Source organism: Delphinapterus leucas, chromosome 2, assembly GCF_059928025.1.
Source record: "Delphinapterus leucas isolate spDelLeu-1000000601 "Yukka" chromosome 2, BTC_Dleu_Yukka2, whole genome shotgun sequence".
Taxonomy (NCBI): domain Eukaryota; kingdom Metazoa; phylum Chordata; class Mammalia; order Artiodactyla; family Monodontidae; genus Delphinapterus; species Delphinapterus leucas.
Window position 1 is genome coordinate 11,204,607 of NC_143130.1, and position 22,200 is coordinate 11,226,806.

Genomic DNA, 22,200 nt, shown 5'->3' on the forward strand with positions numbered 1-22,200 from the left:
ACTGTAAACTCCCCCCCGCCTTCTTGGTGGGGTGTGCGGAGTATAACTTGAACTTCCTGCCTTCAGGGTGAGCTTGGCTCTGGAGCTGGAGGGCCAGGAGCCCTGGGAGAGTCTGGGATTCTCTCCTCAGAAGCGCTCTTGTGATCACTTTCTTGCTTTTGGACAGCCTCCCGTCAGAAGCAGAGATCACAGAGTGCGTGGTTGCCTGTGGTCAGTGGTGTGTTTCCCTGGATGATGTCACCTGGTTACTTCTGCAAAATTAACTTTTGAATTTGGAGTTGAAGCCGTTTTGATTCCTTGACTCCCTCCAGAAAAGCTTCCTGGTTGCTCTCAAATGCGTTTGCATTTACAGAACCATGGAGAGGGAAGTTAGTTCTAATTACAAGGTGGCTGGTGGAGGTCTGGGTTTGCCATGAATCTGGCTGGAGGAGGGGCATGGCCAAACCTGCTCTCGGTCCCCAGTGGATGTGTCCACTTTTTCTCATGGGACTTAGCTCAGGGATGGCCACCAGCACCTCTCACCACCCAAGGCATCTGGGTGGGGTGATGTGAGGGCACCTTCTCCCATGCCTGAAAATGGAAAATAGATCTCACCAAAGGACCCCTTTTCTGTAACCACAATTTCAGGGTCTTGGCTTGGTTCCTAGTCTGTGTACATCAGTCCCAAGCAGCATTAAAATAAAAGCAGCCTCTTTAGTGCTGTGACACTATTAAAAGTTCTGTATTGTACCTGCGAGGGCCAAATGCCCTCACTGCCAATGACATGATCGCTCTCCTGGATTCTTCCGGCCACAGTTCGACTTGTCTTACTCCCTGGGTGTCCGTGTTTGTGCCACCCCCTCCTCCGCCAGACCAGAAGCCTTTTAAGGGCAGGGACAGTGTCCAGTCATAATTGCAGCAGTGACAAGGACAGCAACCACCCTAACTAACCTTTATTGAGTATGCTAGATGTCAGGTTCTGTCTTAAGAGTTTTCTGTACTACGTCACATTTAATCTTCTCAACAATCCTGTGAGGGAGGCTCCAATACTATTTTCTATTAATAGATGAGGAAACCAAGACAAGTCCAAGGTTGCACAGCCAGTAAGGGGCACTGGTTGATGGATTGATTGGTGAATGAATCTGAGAAGCCCCATGGTTTATTTCTAAGAATCTTTTTTCAGGTGCAACCATCTGTTGGTTGAATGACGAGCTTAAAATAATATGTAGCAAGATCCATTAATGGTGGTTGAATAAAATCTGAAAATCCAGGAGCTCACCCAATCTAACATCACCCAATTTATTTTTTAAATGTTTATTGCAGTATAGTTGCTTTACAATGTTGTATTAGTTTCTACTGTACAGCAAAGTGAACCAGCTATACCTATACATATATCCCCTCGTTTTTGGATTTCCTTCCCGTTTAGGTCACCACAGAGCATTGAGTAGAGTTCCCTGTGCTCTACAGTAGGTTCTCATTAGTTATCTATTTTATACATAGTATCAATAGTGTATATATATCAGTCCCCATCTCCCAGTTCATCCACCCCACCCTTCCCCCTTGGTAGCCATACGTTTGTTCTCTACGTCTGTGTCTCTTTTTCTGCTTTGCAAATAAGATCATCTATACCATTTTTCTTAGACTCCACATATATGCGTTAATATGTATTTTTCTCTTTCTGACTCACTTAACTCTGTATGACAGTCTCTAGGTCCATCCACGTCTCTACAAATGACCCAATTTCGTTCCTTTTTCTGGCTAATATTCCATTGTATATAGGTACCACATCTTCTTTATCCATTCCTCTATTGATGGACATTTAGGTTACTTCCACGTCCTGACTATTGTAAATAGAGCTGCAATGAACATTGGGGTCTTTTTGAATTATGGTTTTCTCAGGGTATATGCCCAGTAGTGGGATTGCTGGGTCTCACGGTAGTTCTTAGTTTTTTAAGGAACCTCCATACTGTTCTCCATAGTGACTGTATCAATTTACATTCCCACCAACAGTGCAAGAGGGTTCCCTTTTCTCCACACCCTCTCCAGCATTTATCGTTTGTAGATTTTTTGGTGATGGCCACTCTGACTGGTGTGAGGTGACACCTCATTGTGGTTTTGATTTGCATTTCTCTAATGATTAGTGATGTTGAATATCCTTTCATGTGTTTGTTGGTCATCTGTATGTCTTCTTTGGAGAAATGTCTATGTAGGTCTTCCACCCATTTTTTGATTGGGTTGTTTTTTTGATATTGAGCTGCATGAGCTGTTTGTATATTTTGGAGATTAATTCTTTGTCCATTGCTTCATTTGCAAATATTTTCTCCCATTCTGAGGGTTGTCTTTTTGTCTTGTTTATGGTTTCCCTTGCTGTGCAAAAGCTTTTAAGTTTCATTAGGTCCCATTTGTTTTTGTTTTTATTTTCATTACTCTAGGAGGTGGGTCAAAAAAGATCTTGCTGTGATTTATGTCAAAGAGTGTTTTGCCTATGTTTTCCTCTAAGAGTTTTATAGCGTCCGGTCTTACATTTAGGTCTCTAATCCATTTGGAGTTTACTTTTGTGTGTGGTGTTGGAGGCAGGCAGCGCTTGGCCGGGTCTTGGGCAAGGTAATGCTGGAGACATGCTGAGCTTTTCCCTACCTGGCGAACATGCTCCAGTCTTTATTACACTGGCTGAAACTGACCATCATCCTGGCCAGAGCTCTGGTAAGTCTGAAGGTCAACTGAAAACTTTGTATAGCTGCTCACAAAGAATTCTCAGCTTGTCCACACACAGGAGCAAATAAACTGACATGGACAGCTAGCTTGTGTATATATTTTAGCTGTATTATATTTTATGTATACATTGTAATATATACGTTATAATTTATATAATATAGTTGATATTATGGGACATGATTGAAATGTTGGAACCTTTTATACCTAAAAAGTGTAAGATAATGGCTTCCTATTGCTTTAATTTTGTGTCTACATGAGACGATGGATTTTCACTAAACTGATTTTTAAAATTTTTTAAAAATTTTATTGAAGTATAGTTGATTTACAATGTTGTGTTAATTTCTTCTGTACAGCAAAGTGACTCAGTTATACATACATATATATATTCTTTTCCACTGTGGTTTGTCATAGGATATTGAATATAGTTCCCTGTGCTATACAGTAGGACCTTGTTGTTTATCCATACTACATATAATAGTTGGCCTCTACTAATCCCAAACTCCCAATCCTGCCCTCCCCCTTGGCAACCACAAATCTGTTCTCTATGTCTGTGAGTCTGTTTTTGTTTCATAGATACGTTGGTTTGTCATATTTAGATGACACACATAAGTGATATCATCAGGTATTTGTTTTTCTCTTTCTGACTTACTTCACTTAGTATGATAATCTCTAGGCCTATCCATGTTGCTGCAAATGGCATCATTTCATCCTTTTCTGATGGCTGAGTAATACTCCATGGTATGTATGTACCACATTTTCTTTGTCATTCATCTGTCGACGGACATTTAGGTTGTTTCGATGTCTTGGCTATTGTAAATAGTGTTGCTATGAATATAGGGGTGCACATATCTTTTCAGATTATAGTTTTGTCTGGATATATGCCCAGGAGTGGGACTGCTGGATCATATGGCAACTCTATTTTTAGTTTTTTGAGGAACCTCCATACTGTTTTCCATAGTGGCTCTACCAATTTACATTCCCAACAACAGTGTAAAAGAGTTCCCTTTTTTCCACACCCCCTCCAGCATTTGCTACTTGTAGACTTTTTCATGGTGGCCATTCTGACTAGTGTGAGGTGGTACATCATTGTAGTTTTGATTTGCGTTCCTCTTTTAGTGATGTTGAGCATCTTTTCATGTGCCTATTGGCCATCTGTATGTCTTTTTTGGACACTAAACTTGTTCTCATCATTTCATGATGTATGTAAGTCAGATCATTACACTGTACACCTTAAACTTATACTGCACTATATGTCAATTATATCACAATAAAACTGGACAAAAAGGGGGGCAAAAAAGATAATGACTTTCCTGAGTGTGCCCTGAAATATGTGATTACAATTAATATAATGAGTAGAGACATACTAACATATTACTAGTGAAGGCATCCCAGCTCAGTAAACCTGAAGTTTGAGAACATTAACAATCAGGTGCTGGGCTTCCCTGGTGGCGCAGTGGTTAAGAATCCACCTGCCAGTGCAGGGGACAAGGGTTCAAGCCCTGGTCCGGGAAGATCCCACATGCCATGGAGCAACTAAGCCCATGCATCACAACTACTGAGCCTGCGCTCTAAAGCCCGTGTGCCACAACTACTGAGCCTGAGTGCCTAGAGCCCATGCTCTGAAACAAAGAGAAGCCACTGCAATGAAAAGTCCGCGCACCGCAATGAAGAGTAGCCCCTGCTCGCCGCAACTAGAGAAAGCCCACATTGCAGCAACAAAGACCCAATGCAGCCAAAAAATAAACTAAATAAATTTAAAAAATCAGGTGCTAAAGTAATAGTAATATTTGTACTTTACATGAAGTCAAGTTAAATATTGGGAGGGGGCAAAAAATCATGATAAGCAGGTTCCTGAGATTTCTTACAGTCAGTTCATAATCTTGATATTATTTTCACTAGCTCTTCTCCTGATTTTTAAAATGAATACATATGGTGTAATGTTAGCTAGCATATTTCCCTCTAGACCAACAATATTTTTTAAAATTGAGAACTCAAAAAAACAAGAAAACCCAGTGATAAAGGCATTTATTTCTACTTTACTAATACTGGAAATTTAAAAAAGAAAGTAATAAGAGCCTGTCTGGTAAATGAGGGTGGTGGAAACTGTATCTGGTTTGCTTGCTGTCAGCCATGGAGAAGAGGGTCAGCAAGTTACATGGGAAGGCACCATACTTGCAATGAATTTATCAGGAACTCACCAGGCATCATCCCAGAGCTTTCAGAAAAGCAGAGCTTAGGTTGCTTCCATGTCCTGGCAATTGTAAATAGAGCTGCAATGAACATTTTGGTACATGACTCTTTTTGAATTATGGTTTTCTCAGGGTATATGCCCAGTAGTGGGACTGCTGGGTCGTATGGTAGTTCTATATTTAGTTTTTTTTTTTTTAAATCAATTAATTTTTGGCTGTGTTGGGTCTTCGTTTCTGTGTAAGGGCTTTCTCTAGTTGCGGCAAGCGGGGGCCACTCTTAATCGCGGTGCGCGGGCCTCTCTTGTTGGGAGCACAGGCTCCAGACGCGCAGGCTCAGTAGTTGTGGCTCACGGGCCCAGTTGCTCTGCGGCACGTGGGATCTTCCCAGACCAGGGCTCGAACCCGTGTCCCCTGCATTGGCAGGCAGATTCTCAACCACTGCGCCACCAGGGAAGCCCCTGTATTTAGTTTTCTAAGGAACCTCCATACTATTCTCCACAGTGGCTGTATCAATTTACATTCCCACCAACAGTGCAAAAGGGTTCCCTTTTCTCCACACCCTCTCCAGCATTTATTGTTTGTAGATTTTTTGATGATGGCCATTCTGACCGGTGTGAGTGATACCTCATTGTAGTTTTGATTTGCATTTCTCTAATGATTAATGATGTGAGCATTCTTTCATGTGTTTGTTGGCAATCTGCATATCTTCTTTGCAGAAATGTCTATTTAGGTTTTCTGCCCATTTTTGGATTGGGTTGTTTGTTTTATTGATATTGAGCTGCATGAGCTGCTTGTAAATTTTGGAGATTAATCCTTTGTCAGTTGCTTCGTTTGCAAATATTTTCTCCCATTCTGAGGGTTGTCTTTTCATCTTGTTTATGGTTTCCCTTGCTGTGCAAAAGCTTTTAAGTTTCATTAGGTCCCATTTGTTTATTTTTGTTTTTATTTCCATTTCTCTAGGAGGTGGGTCAAAAAGGATCTTGCTGTGATTTATGTCATAGAGTGTTCTGCCTATGTTTTCCTCTAAGAGTTTGATGGTATCTGGCCTTACATTTAGGTCTTTAATCCATTTTGAGTTTATTTTTGTGTATGGTGTTAGGAAGTGTTCTAATTTCATTCTTTTACATGTACGTGTCCAGTTTTCCCAGCACCACTTACTGAAGAGGCTGTCTTTTCTCCACTGTATATTCTTGCCTCCTTTATCAAAGATAAGGTGACCATATGTGCATGGGTTTCCATCAACAGATGAATGGATAAAGAAGATGTGGCACATATATACAATGGAATATTACTCAGCCATAAAAAGGAATGAAACTGAGTTATTGGTAGTGAGGTGGATGGACCTAGAGACTGTCATACAGAGTGAAGTAAGTCAGAAAGAGAAAAACAAATACCATATGCTAACACATATATATATATTGAATCTGAAAAAGAAAAAATGGTCATGAAGAACCTAGGGGAAGGACAGGAATAAAGATGCAGACCTACTAGAGAATGGACTTGAGGATACGGGGAGGGGGAAGGGTAAGCTGGGACAAAGTGAGAGAGTTTCATGGACATAATATACACTACACTACCAAACGTAAAATAGCTAGCTAGTGGGAAGCAGCCGCATAGCACAGGGAGATCAGCTCGGTGCTTTGTGACCATCTAGAGGGGTGGGATAGGGAGGGTGGGAGGGAGGGAGACGCAAGAGGGAAGAGATACGGGAATACATGTATATGTATAACTGATTCACTTTGTTATAAAGCAGAAACTAACACACCACTGTAAAGCAATTATACTCCAATAGAGATGTTAAAAAGAAAAAAAGAAAAGCACAACTTTCAGAAAAGCAGTTTGCATCTGGTTACATGTTTACTTACCATGCCCTCAAAGCCAAAACCTTTTAACTTGGTAACGGTTGCGTTCTTTGACTAGGAAGTAGTTATAGGGACAAGGTACAAAAAATAATAAGCATGCAGCCCTTTATTTAGTTTTGCAAAGTCTCTGCTTATAGTTCTGTATATTACATAACTGTGTTATACAAATACATTTATTTACAAAAACACTCTAGCTGTGCAAACTTGTTGCTTTTTAAAAATGTCCAGGAAGTTCCATTTCTGCCCATCCCAAGATATATTTTTAAAGCATGCATAAAAATTAACTTTGGTGTGGGAAAACTACTCTATGTGCTGTCACATACAGTATTTTTGGTGTCTATTTATATATTTACAAAAATTGATCAGTTTACAGAACCGTACAGAAGCGTACATTCTAAAATCCACAATGCAATAGTGTGGGTTACCAGGTCTCAGAAAACAAAGGAAGGATTTAGATACTGCAAAGAAAACAACTAGAGAATCCCAATATGTTAGAAAAGAGAAAAAAGAAAGAAACAGAACAAAACTAGCTTGCTTGGGCCGGCAAATTATTATACATAATTTTCATGGCAGTGCAGTAGGGTTGATCATTGCCTTCTACATGTGCCTCTGTGTTGGCTTGTGTAGAAGTTCATTGGCTTATTGTCTAGCACGCTACTTTCAAATGTACAATGCTACAGTATCAAAATGTTTTGGCAAAAAAGATCTCGAAAGGAACCATGAAGTTTTGACAAAAATAGAAATCTGTAATAAAGCTAAATAACACTAAAATAAAAGGAAATATTATAGTATCTGTTTTACAATTTGTATAGTCACACTTGTGTATTTCTCTGTTCACGTCTAGTCTCCGTAATGAAAAATATTTTTATACAAAACATACTAAAATTCTGGAATCATACATGTTTTACATGCTTCATACATTTTTTTCTTGTCTCACCACACCCTTCTCTCCTGCCATACTCTCTTTTGGTAACACATGCTTACTTCATTTAACAGGTATTGAATAGAGACAGTAAACACTATGTAATTATAACAGCGACAAAGTAAAAAAACAAACAAGCTTTACTGAAATCTATTAATCCAGTATTTAGCACATACTTAGCATTAAACCTCAAACAGTACAGCGATATGTTACATTCTCTTGTGAAAACACTCGTCGAAGACTGTTAAAAATTTTTTTTTTCTTAAATGCAACTCCGACTCGTGCCTAATAGGATTTGGCCTTTAAGAGGTTTCCTTTGCTGTGGACTGGGTGGCTTTGCTTGAACTTCCGCTCTGTGCCTTGTAGCTGGTGAGGCTAGGAGTATGGATGGTCCTGATGCTCTTGGCACCTTGATTCAGTGAAGCTGGGGAGGCAGGGGGGGGCAGGGAGGAGGAGAAGGAAGGAGGGGCTGCTCGGCCATTCTGAGTCTGCAGTGAGAATGAGAGATGGTGACCTTTACCTGTATGAGCGGGGCTCTGAAACTTCAAGGAGCCATTAGAGACAGAGGGGATGAGGGAGGCAGAGGGAGCAGATCGTCCTGTTTGGGGGCTGAGAGGGTTAGAAGGAACCGATGGTTTAGTAGCAGGTGGATTAGGGAAGTTAGAGCTGTCACCACTAGAAGAAGGCAGAGAACTGCTTTTCCCAGAGCTGGGAGAAAGGGCTGGAATCTTAGAAGCAGGTAAGGAGGGGAAAGTAGGCTTACAGTCCCCACCAGCTTTCTTAGCACTTCCATTAGCCTGCAAATAAAGATGGCAGGAGACAGTTTGTCAGAAAGCTGGTAACACCATCAATCCACAGGGTCTGGCAACACAGCCCTTCTGAGAGTCATTAAATCAAAGACACCAAACCAAACCAGTTCAAGGCCTGAGCTAAGTCTTGTCGTGCTGTACTGGACCTGGGAGAAACCCCCAAAGTGCAGAGCAGAGGGTGTACAGAACAGGGAAGAAGGAAGAAGAGTGTTTGTGAGAACAGGCACATCATTCTACTACCGTCTCCGGGTGCTGGGTGGAGACGTGAGGGTTGCGTGAGGGCTGTTACTGGGGCGGGGCTGAGGCATCGTGACGGAGTGTTAATGGGCCTCTAGTGCGATGCCGTCCACGTACACGTTAGTGCTGGTGACTTTCAGGGCAGCTTTGTCTGTCTCGGTTTCCCAAGGTGTTCTGATGAACCACTACACTCCCCCAAGGAAAGCCACCTGGCCCGCCACCTTGTGTTAACAGGTCAACTTTGGAGTCACAAAGTAAAAGCTGTTTCATTGCGAGCATGCAAAAGAGTGGTGAGAAATTCAACAGAGGCTTTTAGACTCTCTTCATGCCCCCAGATCCAGGACGTGTACGTAAACCGTATCTTACAAAGAAAAATGCAATATTTGGTATAAACTAAGTCAGTGACTTGCTTCTTAAGCGCAAGAGTGTCCATCCAATACTGGGTTTAAGGTAAAACTACCTGACGATATTGGCGGGGATCCTGCAGTTTGGACTGCTTGCCAGGTTTGTCCAGGCTTCCGGGTCTGTTCTTGGAACTCATGGGGATCGGCATCCTGCTCGTCTGAGGGGTTCCCGTGGGGCCCTGTGGGGAGAAGCAGCAAGGGGGGGAGAGAAAGGACGCGTGTGAGCGGCTTACCCCCGAGGCCGCCCCACTGTGCGTAGAAAAGCTCAATGTGAGAAGCCACAGCCCTACATGCAGGACAGATCTAGGAGACGGACATCAGGAGACACCACTGGGGTTAATTTGAAGAATCAAACAGAATAACACTGCTCCACTACTGATCAAACGGATTTTAATGTGAGTATCAGAGCAATCACTCCAACGGCAAATGGCTGACCCAGCATCCTTTGCGGTTTTCCCAACACCAGTCAGCAACAGAGGTAAAAACAGAATCAATTAGCTGTTAGACACCTAGTTGTTGTTGTTCTGAAGGCGAGGGAGAAAGTGTGAGAGGAAGGATCATTGCGAACAGACAACGAAACCAAACGAAACGAGCCACCTGAAAGGAAGCAAGTAAATCACAAGACACCTTTCGCTAATGGTGATTATGACAGATTTAAGAAAGCAGCTGGCTCTTTTCATTTTCCGTCAGACCAAGATACCTTACGTGAAGCTGAAGGTACAGACGAGGGGGGCTCTAGGGCAGTGGGAGCTTCATCCAGGACTAGCAAGGACTGGGGACAGGCCTCCTGGGCCACGTGGGATGAGCTTGCAACAGACTCTCTGTTGGAGGAGCACGAGGTATCAACTAGGGCTTTGGGACTCATCTCACTGATCGTATTTTCCAGCTGTTTGATGGTCTGCTCCAGGCTGTCCAACGTTCTGTAGGTATTTTTTCTGATTTCATCAGTTCTCGAAATCGGAGCTGTGCTCTCCAGACTGGGCTGCTCTAGTCTCCTGAGCATACTTTTCGGGGTGTCTTCGGATCGAGACCCGCTGATCTCGAAGCGCTTGGCTTCTCTGTGCTGCTTCAAAGTGCCGTCCTCTTCCTCCTCTTCATAGACCACCACCTGCAACGTCTTCTTCCCCGTCTTGGTTCCCGTGCGAATGGCTTGCGTGAGAGCGGCGAGCTGCTTTTTCGGGAATTTGAATTTGAACTTTTTCTTGGGGCTTTCAAACTGGTCATCGGTCGTGTCGCCCTGGCTTTCTGAACTTGGAGAATCGGCTGGGTTGAACTTGCTCTGCTCGGTTTTAGTCACTTCCTGTCCTCCTGACATTCCGGTCTCCGCTGAAAGGAAGTGCAGCTGGAATTTACTCTCAGCCTCCCGCCCTGCTCCGAGGTTGCCCGAGGCCCCCTCCTTAGGAAGCTTTTGGGAGATGTTACTCTGGACCACAGTATCTCCATTCTCCTCCTCTTCCTCTATCTTCTCCTCTGTCATCATTCTCTCCAGTTCCTCATCGCATTCCTCAAATATGGTTGAAAGTCTCTTGTATGCGGACCGGATGTCCATGGGTTCATCAAAAATGATGATCACGGGTTTCTTGTCCAGGCACACGACCGGCTCTTCACTGTCAGTACCTTCTTGCTGGGAAGTTGTCTCTTTTTTGGCGTCAATGTTGACCGTCTGTACATCTTGCCCCTGTTTGCTCACTATGTCGCGGACCTCCCCGCTGGAGAGAACTTGCACCGCGGTTTTGGTGATCATGAAGGCAATGCTGTCGGTGGTTGCACTCTCCTCGGTGGGAGAGCCTGCCGTTGACTCTCCATCCTCCTCAGGCGTCACGTTAGCAGGCCTGGCTCCCTTCGGTCTTAGGACAACTTGACCAAACTCTGTCAAGGGAACCTCTTGGTCTTGAGTTTCGACATCACGAATAGTCGATTCGGTTGATCTAGTGGGAGAGGGAAGGTGACACTTATCTGTATTTTCTTGTCCTTGCTGGATCACCCCCTTTGTCTTCCCATAATTCATCTTCTGATTCTCAGTGTCACATACAGGGTACGGCAGCCCTGAGATTTTAGGTCCTTTGTTGATTTCACCTTCTAAGGAACTAACGCCAGAGAAACTAGAATTGACCCGGGACACATTTTTCTGGGAATAGTTTCTACCGTCTCTAAGTAAACTCTTAGTGGATATGGAACTTTCCTTCATTAAGATGTCAGTTTTGTATTCTGATGTTCTTGCTGCATCAGAAATACTATTCTCCATTCCTCTTTCCCACTTAGGATGGTCATTAGGTATGGAAGCCCCTGCGGTAACCTGGGAGGGAGAGTGGAGGAGGGAAACCACACACAGTGATCAGAAATGGATCTGCAAAGGAAGGGAATTAATCTGCATGGTATCAGTTGGAACACAGATCTGGTGGACTCACCTTCCAGGATTCCATTTGGGGGCCATTTTCATATTCAACATCAGATTTCCGTACGTCTTCGTGGAAAAATTCCCAATTCTGGTAGAATAGTGTAGGACATGTTACTCCACAAAACCACACCCCCCCAAAGTGGGCTACAACTAGATTGTTTCTTTAATTACACTTCAAAACATGCGGGCCAAGCACATTCGTTACACACCAGTCCAAAGCCTACAGCTCTGTTTACCTTGGGTGGCTTGGTTCTCCAACTTCCAAAAATGCCCTGTGTTTGCACAAGATGAAAATCTCAATTAGCAAAATATTTCAAGGATTTCAAATTTTGGTGGGAGGAGCAGTTAAGAGAATAAAGGGACCAGTTCTGGACCAACACCTCCTCTTTTCAACATCTGATTGTGAGCTTAGCCGACTCTAAAACCAGAAGAGTGGCATGGCATCATAGAAAGCACAATACATGAGCAGGCAGCTTTTGACTCTAACCCAGATCTGCCACTTAACTGTGTTATTTTAGGCAAGTCATTTCACTTCCTTGGGCCTCAGTTTTCTTGCTTATAAACCAAGGAACTAGACCAGGAAAGTTTTCACGTCTCTGCCAACTAGTTATTTCATATTTCAGTCTCATCTGTGCTTCTTGTTTGGGGATTGTCCTATAACGACTCTGCATTGCTTGGGTATGGTACTTTGAGATGAAAAAAACCCAGTTTTCCCTGGTCAAATCACAGATTTGAAAACATACTTGCAGTTTGTACTTAAACTTGCCAAGTAAAGTGTCAAAATAACCTTGAAACTAATCGTAGCCAAGATGATCAAATCCCAATCCAGAGTGACAGTGCTGCCAATGCTGCCAAGATGTCATCTAAACATTTACAAAACAGATATTTGAGGCTCAAGCGGTGACTGTGACAACATGATTCAGCTTTTCCTTGAAGAGACAAGAATTTTTAATATAATACCCATTAACAAAGACTCCAGCTTTCATCCATGAAGATCTGGGTACTCTACAATTTTTCTGCTTGGCCCTCTGGTGGTACAAACAAATCAAAACCCTTTGAAATGGTTTCTGTTTGACCTAGACATTTCAGTTCTCATTTCTGGGTATTTATACCAAATAGGTAATCAGGTACAATATTTTAACTACATGATTCAGCTCTGGTTCTCTGTGTGCTCTGATGCCGAGGAAAGATGCACTTCTGAGGTTCTCACCGAGAGATTCAGGAGGTAAGAGCCCAGCAGTGAGAACCGGGTATGGAGAATGCTCCACCAGGCACGGGTGTATCGGTAGCCTCGGGCCCTGCCACCATGCTACCACTAGCCATGCCTTGTCACTTCCAAGGCACTGCTGTCCTTTCTTCTGGCTGTAGAAGCCCAAGAGGAAGAGGGGATTAGAACAGGATGGGACACGATCCCAAGAAGCCTGTTGGGTTAAAGCAATGACAACATAACGAAGCGCAAGAACCCAGGCTCCACCAAAGACAGCCTAGAGCGATCCTGCTGCCTGGTTAAAACCAGAAAGAATGTCTGTACACATTCAAGCAATAACGCACAGAGACAACAAAGTCAGTATTTATCACATGGAAATATGGCACAGGATCCAAGGTGCATGAGCCACCAAACACCTCCTGTTTAACTTCCCCTCAGCCGCATCAGGCCCCAAACAAGAGCAACGAGATTCAGCTGCTACAGTGGAACAATATCATCTCTTTGGTGGGATTTTAAATTTAGAATCAACAACTAATGCATCAAGTAAACGTTGCAAGAAGAAAAATAAATGAGGTTTCAGCTCCAAACAGGGAGTCAGCATATCATGCTAGGACCTGAGTGCGCCTTTACCCTTGAGTCACAGGAGGAATTGCATCTGCAGGGCTACTGTTCTGCTGGCCTCACTGATTGGGGGGTTAGGGCTGGCATCTGTTCTGATTGGTCAGGGCCCGTGTCATCCCCACTGTTAAATATTTCAAATGCTACCCAGCAATATACGTATTTTAAAACAGATCTACTAGCAGGAATCCTCCAATGGAAAGTCAGTAAGATAAAGATGTCAAGTGTAGGTTTCACATGACCCAGCATTTTTGGAAGTGGGCTAGAAAAATGAAGGCCTGGATCAAAGTAAGTGCATCAGCTTTGTCCAGGGTAACTTGTTCACGGTCGTCATGTAATCTCACAACGATATCTTAGGTAGTCTTAGATAGTCAGGACTCTGCAGGAAAGGTAGTTAAGCCTCATTAATATCTGTTTTGGGGCCCCGAGGTTTGGGTTGTTCAGACAACTGGTGAAGCAGGGACCATATGCATTTGGGCAAGAAACCAAAATTAGAAACATAAGTTATAGAAAAATTGCATAAAAGTAAGTACTAGACTAGCACTTCATAATAAGAGGAAAAAAACTTTAAGAAACATTTGAGTTATAGAAGGGTAGATGAATAGCCCAGGAAGAGGTTAATAATGGCAATACTTTGGGGACAGGTCTGATAGTCACGGTTATTATGAAGTAGATCAGTCTACTAATTATCCAGAAAAAGCATCTGTAATTAAGCCTAGTGTTTAATGCCCTGGTCTTGGGCATTCAGTACAGACCTGCTTAGTATCTGATGGACCCTTGATTGAGATCAGTGTGATCGATGGAATGTGGATTTCTAATTGCAGGGCAAGAAACCCCATGCAGCTTTTTAGCAAATTAGCAAAATTCTACAATGAGATGATGATTGTCTCCAGAGGGATCTTCGAGAAGCTCCGGGTCAGTGTTTAAAAGAAACGGTCACACTGGCCCAAGTACAGCACATAACTCAGGACCTGCCAGGACCTTCTGTGAATTGGCTTTAATAAGGCCACAGAAGGAAAGTCCACAGACTGAAGAAGCAGCGTATTTCCAGTGTGATAATTATGGGTTCAATTCCCATTAATAGGAGGCTTCCCTCACAAGAAGGATTTATCCAGACAGTCTCCTAATCTCCCCCGTGCCTAGAGAGCCCCCATCCCCATCGCCTGGTTAACAGCTCCACCTGCCAGCTCCGTGGCTGGCGGAGTTTACACGAGGGCTCTGGGAAAGCTGGGAGCCGGGGGGGAGCAGGTCAGCCTCTGCGGGGGGCTGCACGGCTGAGAGCTGTAAGCCCCAGGACTGCACCTCTTGAAGGACTGTGCTAGAATAGCCCTCCGATTGTGTGATCCTGTATCTCTTTCACTGAGGTACCTATGCGGAGTGACTACTGGGCTATATATTATGGCTGATTTGTTTGACTTTATTTAAAGGACGCTAGAACCTTTGAATTCTAAGATACAAGTTCCTGGCACAAAATGTTAAGGCTTGAGTTGGTCATGATAAGCTTTTTACCCTGAAATTTAGACAGAGGCTTCATTTAAATAAGATGGCTCTATTTCCAAAAATCACAAAAGCTCTAGATTCAACTCACAAAGTTGAAGTTCAAATATGCAGGTTAATCTCCTCTCCTTAAAGTTCTATGTCATGACAGTGACCTCTGTTTCAGAGCCTGGACGTCTGTTTGGAAGCCATGAGAATGCCACAAAGTTTAGTAGCACCAAAACGATACTGAACTTACTACCTTGGCAGGTACACTTTGAGAATTTCTAAGAGTAACAAAAACTCTGTTTGGCATCCTCGAACATGTGTGCAAATACATGTGTGTATGTTTCCACGGATACGCCTGTGGATGGCAGATAGACAGCTCTGCTATGCATTCTCTTCCTGGAATCTAAAGCTTTCACCTACTTTTAACGTAGATGTCTTTGGTCCAGAAGACATGATACAAATTAGAAAAACTGCTACCTACTTGGTTGATGTTTCCATTTGTTCCACCAGCATTGTTCTAGAAAATCTTGGAAGGTGTATGTATATCTCTGGTTTGGGAAGATAATGCCTGAATTCTGCATATACTGTTGTGTGCTGTGCACAGGAACACAGCGTCCGCTCAGGAAACCTGAGCCAGAGATCTCTGGTGAAACCCCAAGCTGTGTCTCCATTAGTTTAAAACAAAAAAAAGAAGGGTGAGGAAAAAAGAGAAGGTACAGAAGCTCAAGCACAGAGCAGCATTAGTGTCAGAGCAAGGAAAGAAGGACGGCCCACCGGGTGGCCAACGTGTAATTGCCACGTTACCTTCTTCTCCTTGGGTAGGGCTGTGGCCCCCGGCCTAGTGTCTTTAACGTGACTGTCAGCCCGGGACTGCTCAGCGTGACTGTTTGAATTTACATCCATAAAGGAACACTTCTGGAATGCCTAAGGAATTAAAACACTGAGTTAACAGGGATCCGAGTGCAGCAAGGAGGTCAGAGGGAACAGGCAGGGAATCCAGAGGATCTCCCGGTCGAGACCCCGGCCTGGTCCTACATGCGGGTCACGCCAGGGCGTCAGCGCCCTGAAAACCGGCTCCCCATCTGACCTCAGGTCAGCAAAGCCCGGGCCAAAGGCTTCCTTATTTTCTGGTCCAGGCTAAGATTAAATGGATAGAGCCTTTGAAAAGAACGCCCCTTCTTCCTGTCTGGGTGAACCTGATCTGCATTTAGCAGGGCTTCTTTTAAAGGGCTTTGACCTTTAAAAAATGCTGAATACGTAAATGAATTAAGAAGCTATCTGTCTTTTTTTCCTCTTCATTATAAAGGGGCACAAGATATTGCAAACCATTAAACCTTAAAAGGAAAGAAATCCTTAACAATTCGCTGTCTGCAGTAGCAACATACCGCTGTGCCCCGGGTAGTTCTGACTCACGTAGAATAAAGCAAGCTCTTCAGCACGCAAGAGATTCTGAGTGGCCTGGGAGCTGCCTGACCCCCGAAGACTTGTCTCTGAAAACTAATGATGGATCGTAGTTATACGAGCCCAGGGCCACTCCTGTGAACACTGAGTGAGGGAGGTCGGTTCTCAGAGAAAAAGCATCTGCTGTGTCTATAGGGCAGAAAAGAAGTGACAATATATATGATCGAGAGAGCAGGAGAGACAGTAACCCAAGCAGCGAAATGTCCTGAAATCGGTGATTCTCAATCAGGCTACATGACACCCAGTTGAAAAAAAATACTGTTACCCAGGCCTCACCCAGAGCATAATTAAATCAGACTCTCTGGGCTGTAGGATTTTTTTTTTTTTTTTAACTCCTCAAATTATTCTCATGTGCAGGCAGGATTAAAGAGCAGTTACTGAAGTGAATAATTTGAACTGATCGCCTCGTATTTCCTTAATGTCAAATACTGTCATTTGGAAATAACTGCAGGCACAAAGAATACCTCACGCTTTCCCCAGGTGAACATTCCAGCACAGGTTTTAAAATACTAGCGGAGCGGATGCCTGGGACCTTCCCCGGCCTGCTCTTCCCTCGCTCTGCTGGCTCCCAGTTCCCTCCTTAGACACCCACCCAGTTCTCGTGGGCCCTGGAGGTGCCCGGGGCTCTGCTTGCTAAGGCCACTCGGCATTTCCGTTGGGCTGTTAGACCCTGGACTCGGGAGCTTGTGGTTTCTTCTGATGCCTGGTGACGCAGAGCAGGAAAGCTGTTCTACGATTACACTCGGGGCGGGCGGTGCTGCAGCTGCTCCTTCCTGCCTCAGAGGGGCTGGTGGGTGGGGGAGGCGTCTAACTCGAGAGCCTGCAAAGGCTCCAGCATGGCCGCTGCCCGACTCTTCGATGCAGCAGGCTGGCTAATGAGGTTTGGTTACCTTAGGGTCAGAGTACTTCACTCACCACTGTTACCTGACCACCAATAATATAACAAGAAGCCAGACACTCTGCCTTTGTAAAGCTTTCAGTCAAAGGAAGCATCGAAGATATTAGCTTTCAGTGGAGGGAAATATCCTCAAGTGATGGGCTCTAAGTGGCTGGAACAAAAATTACTTCTCTCGGGGGCTAGTGCAGGATTATTCACAAGCTTAAAAGCCTCACTTCTTTGATCATTAGTGCTTGTTGTTCACCCTTCACAAATGAGAAGTTATCTAGTGCTTAGTCATCCATTTGAAACAAGCCAGGTCATGATTTATTGATACCATGATTTATTATTTATACCATACTTTAATATTGGAGTATAACTGATTTACAATGTTGTGTTAGTTTCAGGTGTACAGCAAAGTGACTCAGTTACACGTATACCTATTTGTCAAATTCTTTTCCCATTTAAGTTATTACAGAATATTGAGTAGAGTTCCCTATGCTATACAGTAGGTCCTTGTTGTTTATTTTATATATAGTAGTGTGTATATGTTAATCCAAAACTCCTAATTAATCCCTCCCCTGCCGCCACCTTTTCCCTTTGGCAGCCGTAAATTTATTTTCTTAGTCTGTGAGTCTGTTGCTGTTTTGTAAGTAAGTTCATTTGTATCATTTATTTATGTTTTTGATTCCACATATAAGTGGTATCATATGGTATTTGTCTTTGTCTGAGTTACTTCACTTAGTATGATAATCTCTAGGTCCATCCATGTTCTGCAAGTGGCATTATTTCATTCTTTTTTTATGGCTGAGTAATATTCCATTGTATATAGGTACCACATCTTCTTTATCCATTCATATGTCCATGGACATTTAGGTTGCTTCCATGACTTGGCTATTATAAATAGTGTTGCTATGAACATTGGGATGCATGTATCTTTTTGAATTATGGTCTTCTCCAGATATATGCCCAGTAGTGGGACTGCTGGGTCGTATGGTAGTTCTATTTTTAGTTTTTTATGGACCTCCATACTATTCTCCATAGTGGCTGTACTAATTTACATTCCCACCAACAGTGTAGGAGGGTTCCCTTTTCTCCACACCATCTCCAGCACTTATTGTTTTGTAGACTTTTTGATGATGGCCATTCTGACTGGTGTGAGGTGATACCTTATTGTAATTCTGATTTGCATTTCTCTAATAATTAGGAATGTTGAGCATCTTTTCATGTGCTTTTGGCCATCTATATGTCTTCTTTGGAGAAATGTCTATTTAGATCTTCTGCCCATTGTTTTTTTTTTTTTTTTTAAATAAATGTAGAGTTTACAATAAATACTATTATGTGTTCATTAATCTTTATTAAGACATCACTAATAATTAATCAATTAAAGAAAATAACTACTTGTTGGAGAAAGAAAGCAACAGTAAATACCCTGGTGGGATTTTGGAATTTGTGTGTGTGTGATATCAGGATATTTGTCTTTCTCTGTCTGACTTACTTCACTTAATATGATAATCTCTATGTCCATCCATGTTGCTGCAAAAGGCATTATTCTTTTTAATGTTTCTGCCCATTTTTTGATTGAGCTGGTTTTTTTTTTTTTTGATAGTGAGCTGCATGAGCTGTTTATATATTTTGGAGATTAATCCCTTGTTGGTTGCTTCGTTTGCAAATATTTTCTCCCATTCTGTAGGTTGTCTTTTCATTTTGTTTATGGTTTCCTTTGCTGTGCAAAAGCTTTTAAGTTTAATTAGGTTCCATTTGTTTATTCTTGTTTTTATTTTCATTACTCTAGGAGGTGAATCCAAAAAGATATTGCTACAATTTGTGTCAGAGTGTTCTGCCTATGTTCTCCTCTAAGGGTTTTATAGTATCCAGTGTTACATTTAGGTCTTTAATCCATTTTAAATATATTTTTGTGTGTGGTGTAAGAGAATGTTCTAATTTCATTATCTTACATGTAGCTGTCTAGTTTTCCCAGCACCACTTATTGAAGAGGCTGTCTTTTCTCCATTGTATATTCTTGCCTCCTTGGTCGAAGATTAACTGACCATAGGTGCATGGGTTTATTTCTGGGCTTTCTATCCTGTTCCATTGGTCTATTGAATATATTTCTCGTTTTGTGCCAGCACCATACTGTTTTGATTACTGTAGCTCTGTAGTACTGTCTGAAGTCAGGGAGCCTGATGCCTCCAGCTCCATTTTTCTTTCTCAAGCTTGCATTGACTATTCAGGGTCTTTTGTGTTTCCATATAAATTAAAAAATTTTTTTTTGTTCTGTGAAAAATGCCATTGGTAGTTGGATAGGGATTGCATTGCATCTGGAGATTGGCTTGGGTAGTATAGTCATTTTGAGAATACTGATTCTTCCAATCCAAGAACATGGTATATCCTTCCATCTGTTTGCATCATCTTCGATTTCTTTCATCAGCGTCTTACAGTTTTTAGAGTACAGGTCTTTTGCCTCCTTGGGTAGGTTTATTTCTAGGTATTTAATTCTTTTTGATGCGATGGTAAATGGGATTGTTTCCTTCATTTCTTTTTCTGATCTTTCATTGTTAGTGTATAGGAATGCAACAGATTTCTGTGTATTAATTTTATGTCCTGCAACTTTACTGAATTCATCGATGAGCTATGATAGTTTTCAGGCAGCATCTTTAGGATTTTCAGTGTATAGTGTCATGTCATCTACAGACAGTGACAGTATTACTTCTTCTTTTCCAATTTGGATTCCTTTCATTTCTTTTTCTTCTCTGATTGCCATGGCTAGGACTTCTAAGACTACGTTGAATAAAAGTGGCGAGTGTGAACATCCGTGTCTTGTTCCTGATCTTAGAGGAAATGCTTTCAGCTTTTCACTGTTGATGTTAGCTGTGGGTTTGTCATATATGGCCTTTATTATGTTGAGGTAGGTTCCCTCTATGCCCACTTTCTGGAGAGTTTTTATCATAAAGCGGTGTTGAATTTTGTTGAAAGCTTTTTCTGCATCTATTGAGAGGATCACATGGTTTTTATTCTTCAGTTTGTTGATGTGGTGCATCACACTGATTGATTTGCAGATACTGAAAAATTCTTGCATCCCTGGGATAAATCCCACTTGATCATGGTGTATGATCCTTTTAATGCATTGTCGTATTTGGTCTGCTAGTATTCTGTTGAGGATTTTTGCGTCTATGTTCATCAGTTTTCTCTTTTAGTGATATCTTTGTCTGGTTTCGGTATCAGGGTGATAGTGGCCACAAAGAACGAGTTTGGGAGCATTCCTTCCTCTGCAATCTTTTGGAATAGTTTGAGAAGGACAGGTGTTAACTCTTCTCTAAATGTTTGATAGAATTTGCCTGTGAAGCCATCTGGTCCTGGATTTTTGTGTGTTGGGAGTTTTTAAATCACAGTTTCAATTTCAGTACTTGTGACTGGTCTGTTCATATTTTCTATTTCTTCCTGGTTCAGTCCATTTCTTCTAGGTTGTCCATTTTATTGGCATATAGTCGCTTGTAGTAATCTCTTATTATCCTTTGTATTTCTGTGGTGTCCGTTGTAACTTCTCCTTTTTCACTTCTAATTTTGTTGGTTTGAGCCCTCTCCCTTTTTTTCTTGATGAGTCTGGCTAAAGGTTTATCAATTTGTTTATCTTTTCAGAGAACCAACTTTTAGTTTCATTGATCTTTTCTATTGCTTTCTTTGTCTCTATTTCATTTATTTCTGCTCTGATCTTTACGATTTTTTTCCTTCTACTAACTTTGGGTTTTGTCTGTTCTTTGTCTAGTTGTTTTAGGTGTAAGGTTATGTTGTCTGAGAGGTTTTTTTCCTGAGGTAAGATTATATTGCTATATACTTCCCCTTTGAACTGCTTTTGCTATGTCTCATAGGTTTTGCATCGTCCTGTTTTCATTTTCATGTCTCTAGGTATTTTTTTTAAAACATCTTTATTGGAGTGTAATTGCTTTACAATGGTGTGTTAGTTTCTGCTTTATAACAAAGTGAATCAGCTATACATACACATATATCCCCTTATCTCTTCCCTCTTGCATCTCCCTCCCTCCCACCCTCCCTATCCCACCCCTCTAGGTGGTCACAAAGCACCTAGCTGATCTCCCTGTGCTATGTGGCTGCTTCCCACTAGCTATAGGTTTGACATTTGGTAGTGTATATATGTCCATGAAACTCTCTCACTTTGTCCCAGCTTACCCTTCCCCCTCCCTGTGTCCTCAAGTCCATTCTCTAGTAGGTCTGCGTCTTTATTCCTGTCCTACCCCTAGGTTCTTCATGCCTTTTTTTTTTTTAGATTCCATATATATGTGTTAGCATACAGTATTTGTCTTTCTCTTTATGACTTACTACACTCTGTATGACAGACTCTAGGTCCACCAACCTCACCACAAATAACAATTTCGTTTCTTTTTATGACTGAGTAATATTCCATTGTATATATGTGCCGCATCTTCTTTATCCATTCATCTGTCGATGGACACTTAGGTTGCGTCCATGTCCTGGCTACTGTAAATAGAGCTGCAATGAACATTGTGGTATGTGACTCTTTTTGAATTATGGTTTTCTCAGGGTATATGCCCAGTAGTGGGGTTGCTGGGTCGTATGGTAGTTCTATTTTCAGCTTTTTAAGGAATCTCCATACTGTTCTCCATAGTGGCGGTATCAATCTACATTCCCACCAACAGTGCAAGAGGGTTCCCTTTTCTTCACACCCTCTCCAGGATTTACTGTTTGTAGATTTTTTGGTGATGGCCACTCTGACTGGTGTGAGGTGACACCTCATTGTAGTTTTGATTTGCATTTCTCTAATGATTAATGATGTTGAGCATTCTTTCATGTGTCTGTTGGCAGTCTGTATGTCTTCTTCAGAGAAATGTCTATTTAGGTCTTCTGCCCATTTTTGGATTGGGTTGTTTTTTCTAGGTATTTTTGATTTCCTCTGATTTCTTCAGTGATCCATTGGTTGTTTAGTAGCATATTGTTTGGCCTCCGCATGTTTGTGGGTTTTTTTTCTTTTCCTTGTAGTTGATTTCTAATCTCATAGCA

At 42.2% G+C, this 22,200-nt stretch overlaps 1 protein-coding gene across 27 annotated transcripts in view; it reads right to left on the reverse strand.

Annotated features, from left to right (window-relative positions):
* Window positions 1-6,568: 6,568 nt before the first annotated feature.
* The window catches only part of KIAA1217 (KIAA1217 ortholog), a 324,087-nt gene continuing 308,455 nt past the window's right edge, over window positions 6,569-22,200 (reverse strand). For 19 of the 27 annotated variants that reach the window (XM_089906401.1, XM_089906402.1, XM_022580491.3 and 16 more), the window contains 5 exons: window positions 15,630-15,749; window positions 11,526-11,603; window positions 9,818-11,413; window positions 9,174-9,296; window positions 6,569-8,464 (listed from right to left, as the gene is read on the reverse strand). In XM_089906401.1, the coding sequence (XP_089762527.1) occupies window positions 7,970-8,464; window positions 9,174-9,296; window positions 9,818-11,413; window positions 11,526-11,603; window positions 15,630-15,749 (2,412 nt within the window). In that variant the 3' untranslated portion in view covers window positions 6,569-7,969. Of the gene's footprint in view, window positions 9,297-9,817; window positions 11,414-11,525; window positions 11,604-15,629; window positions 15,750-22,200 lie in introns of all 27 variants that reach the window. The other 8 variants (XM_089906415.1, XM_022580507.3, XM_089906405.1 and 5 more) reach the window with 7 other exon arrangements.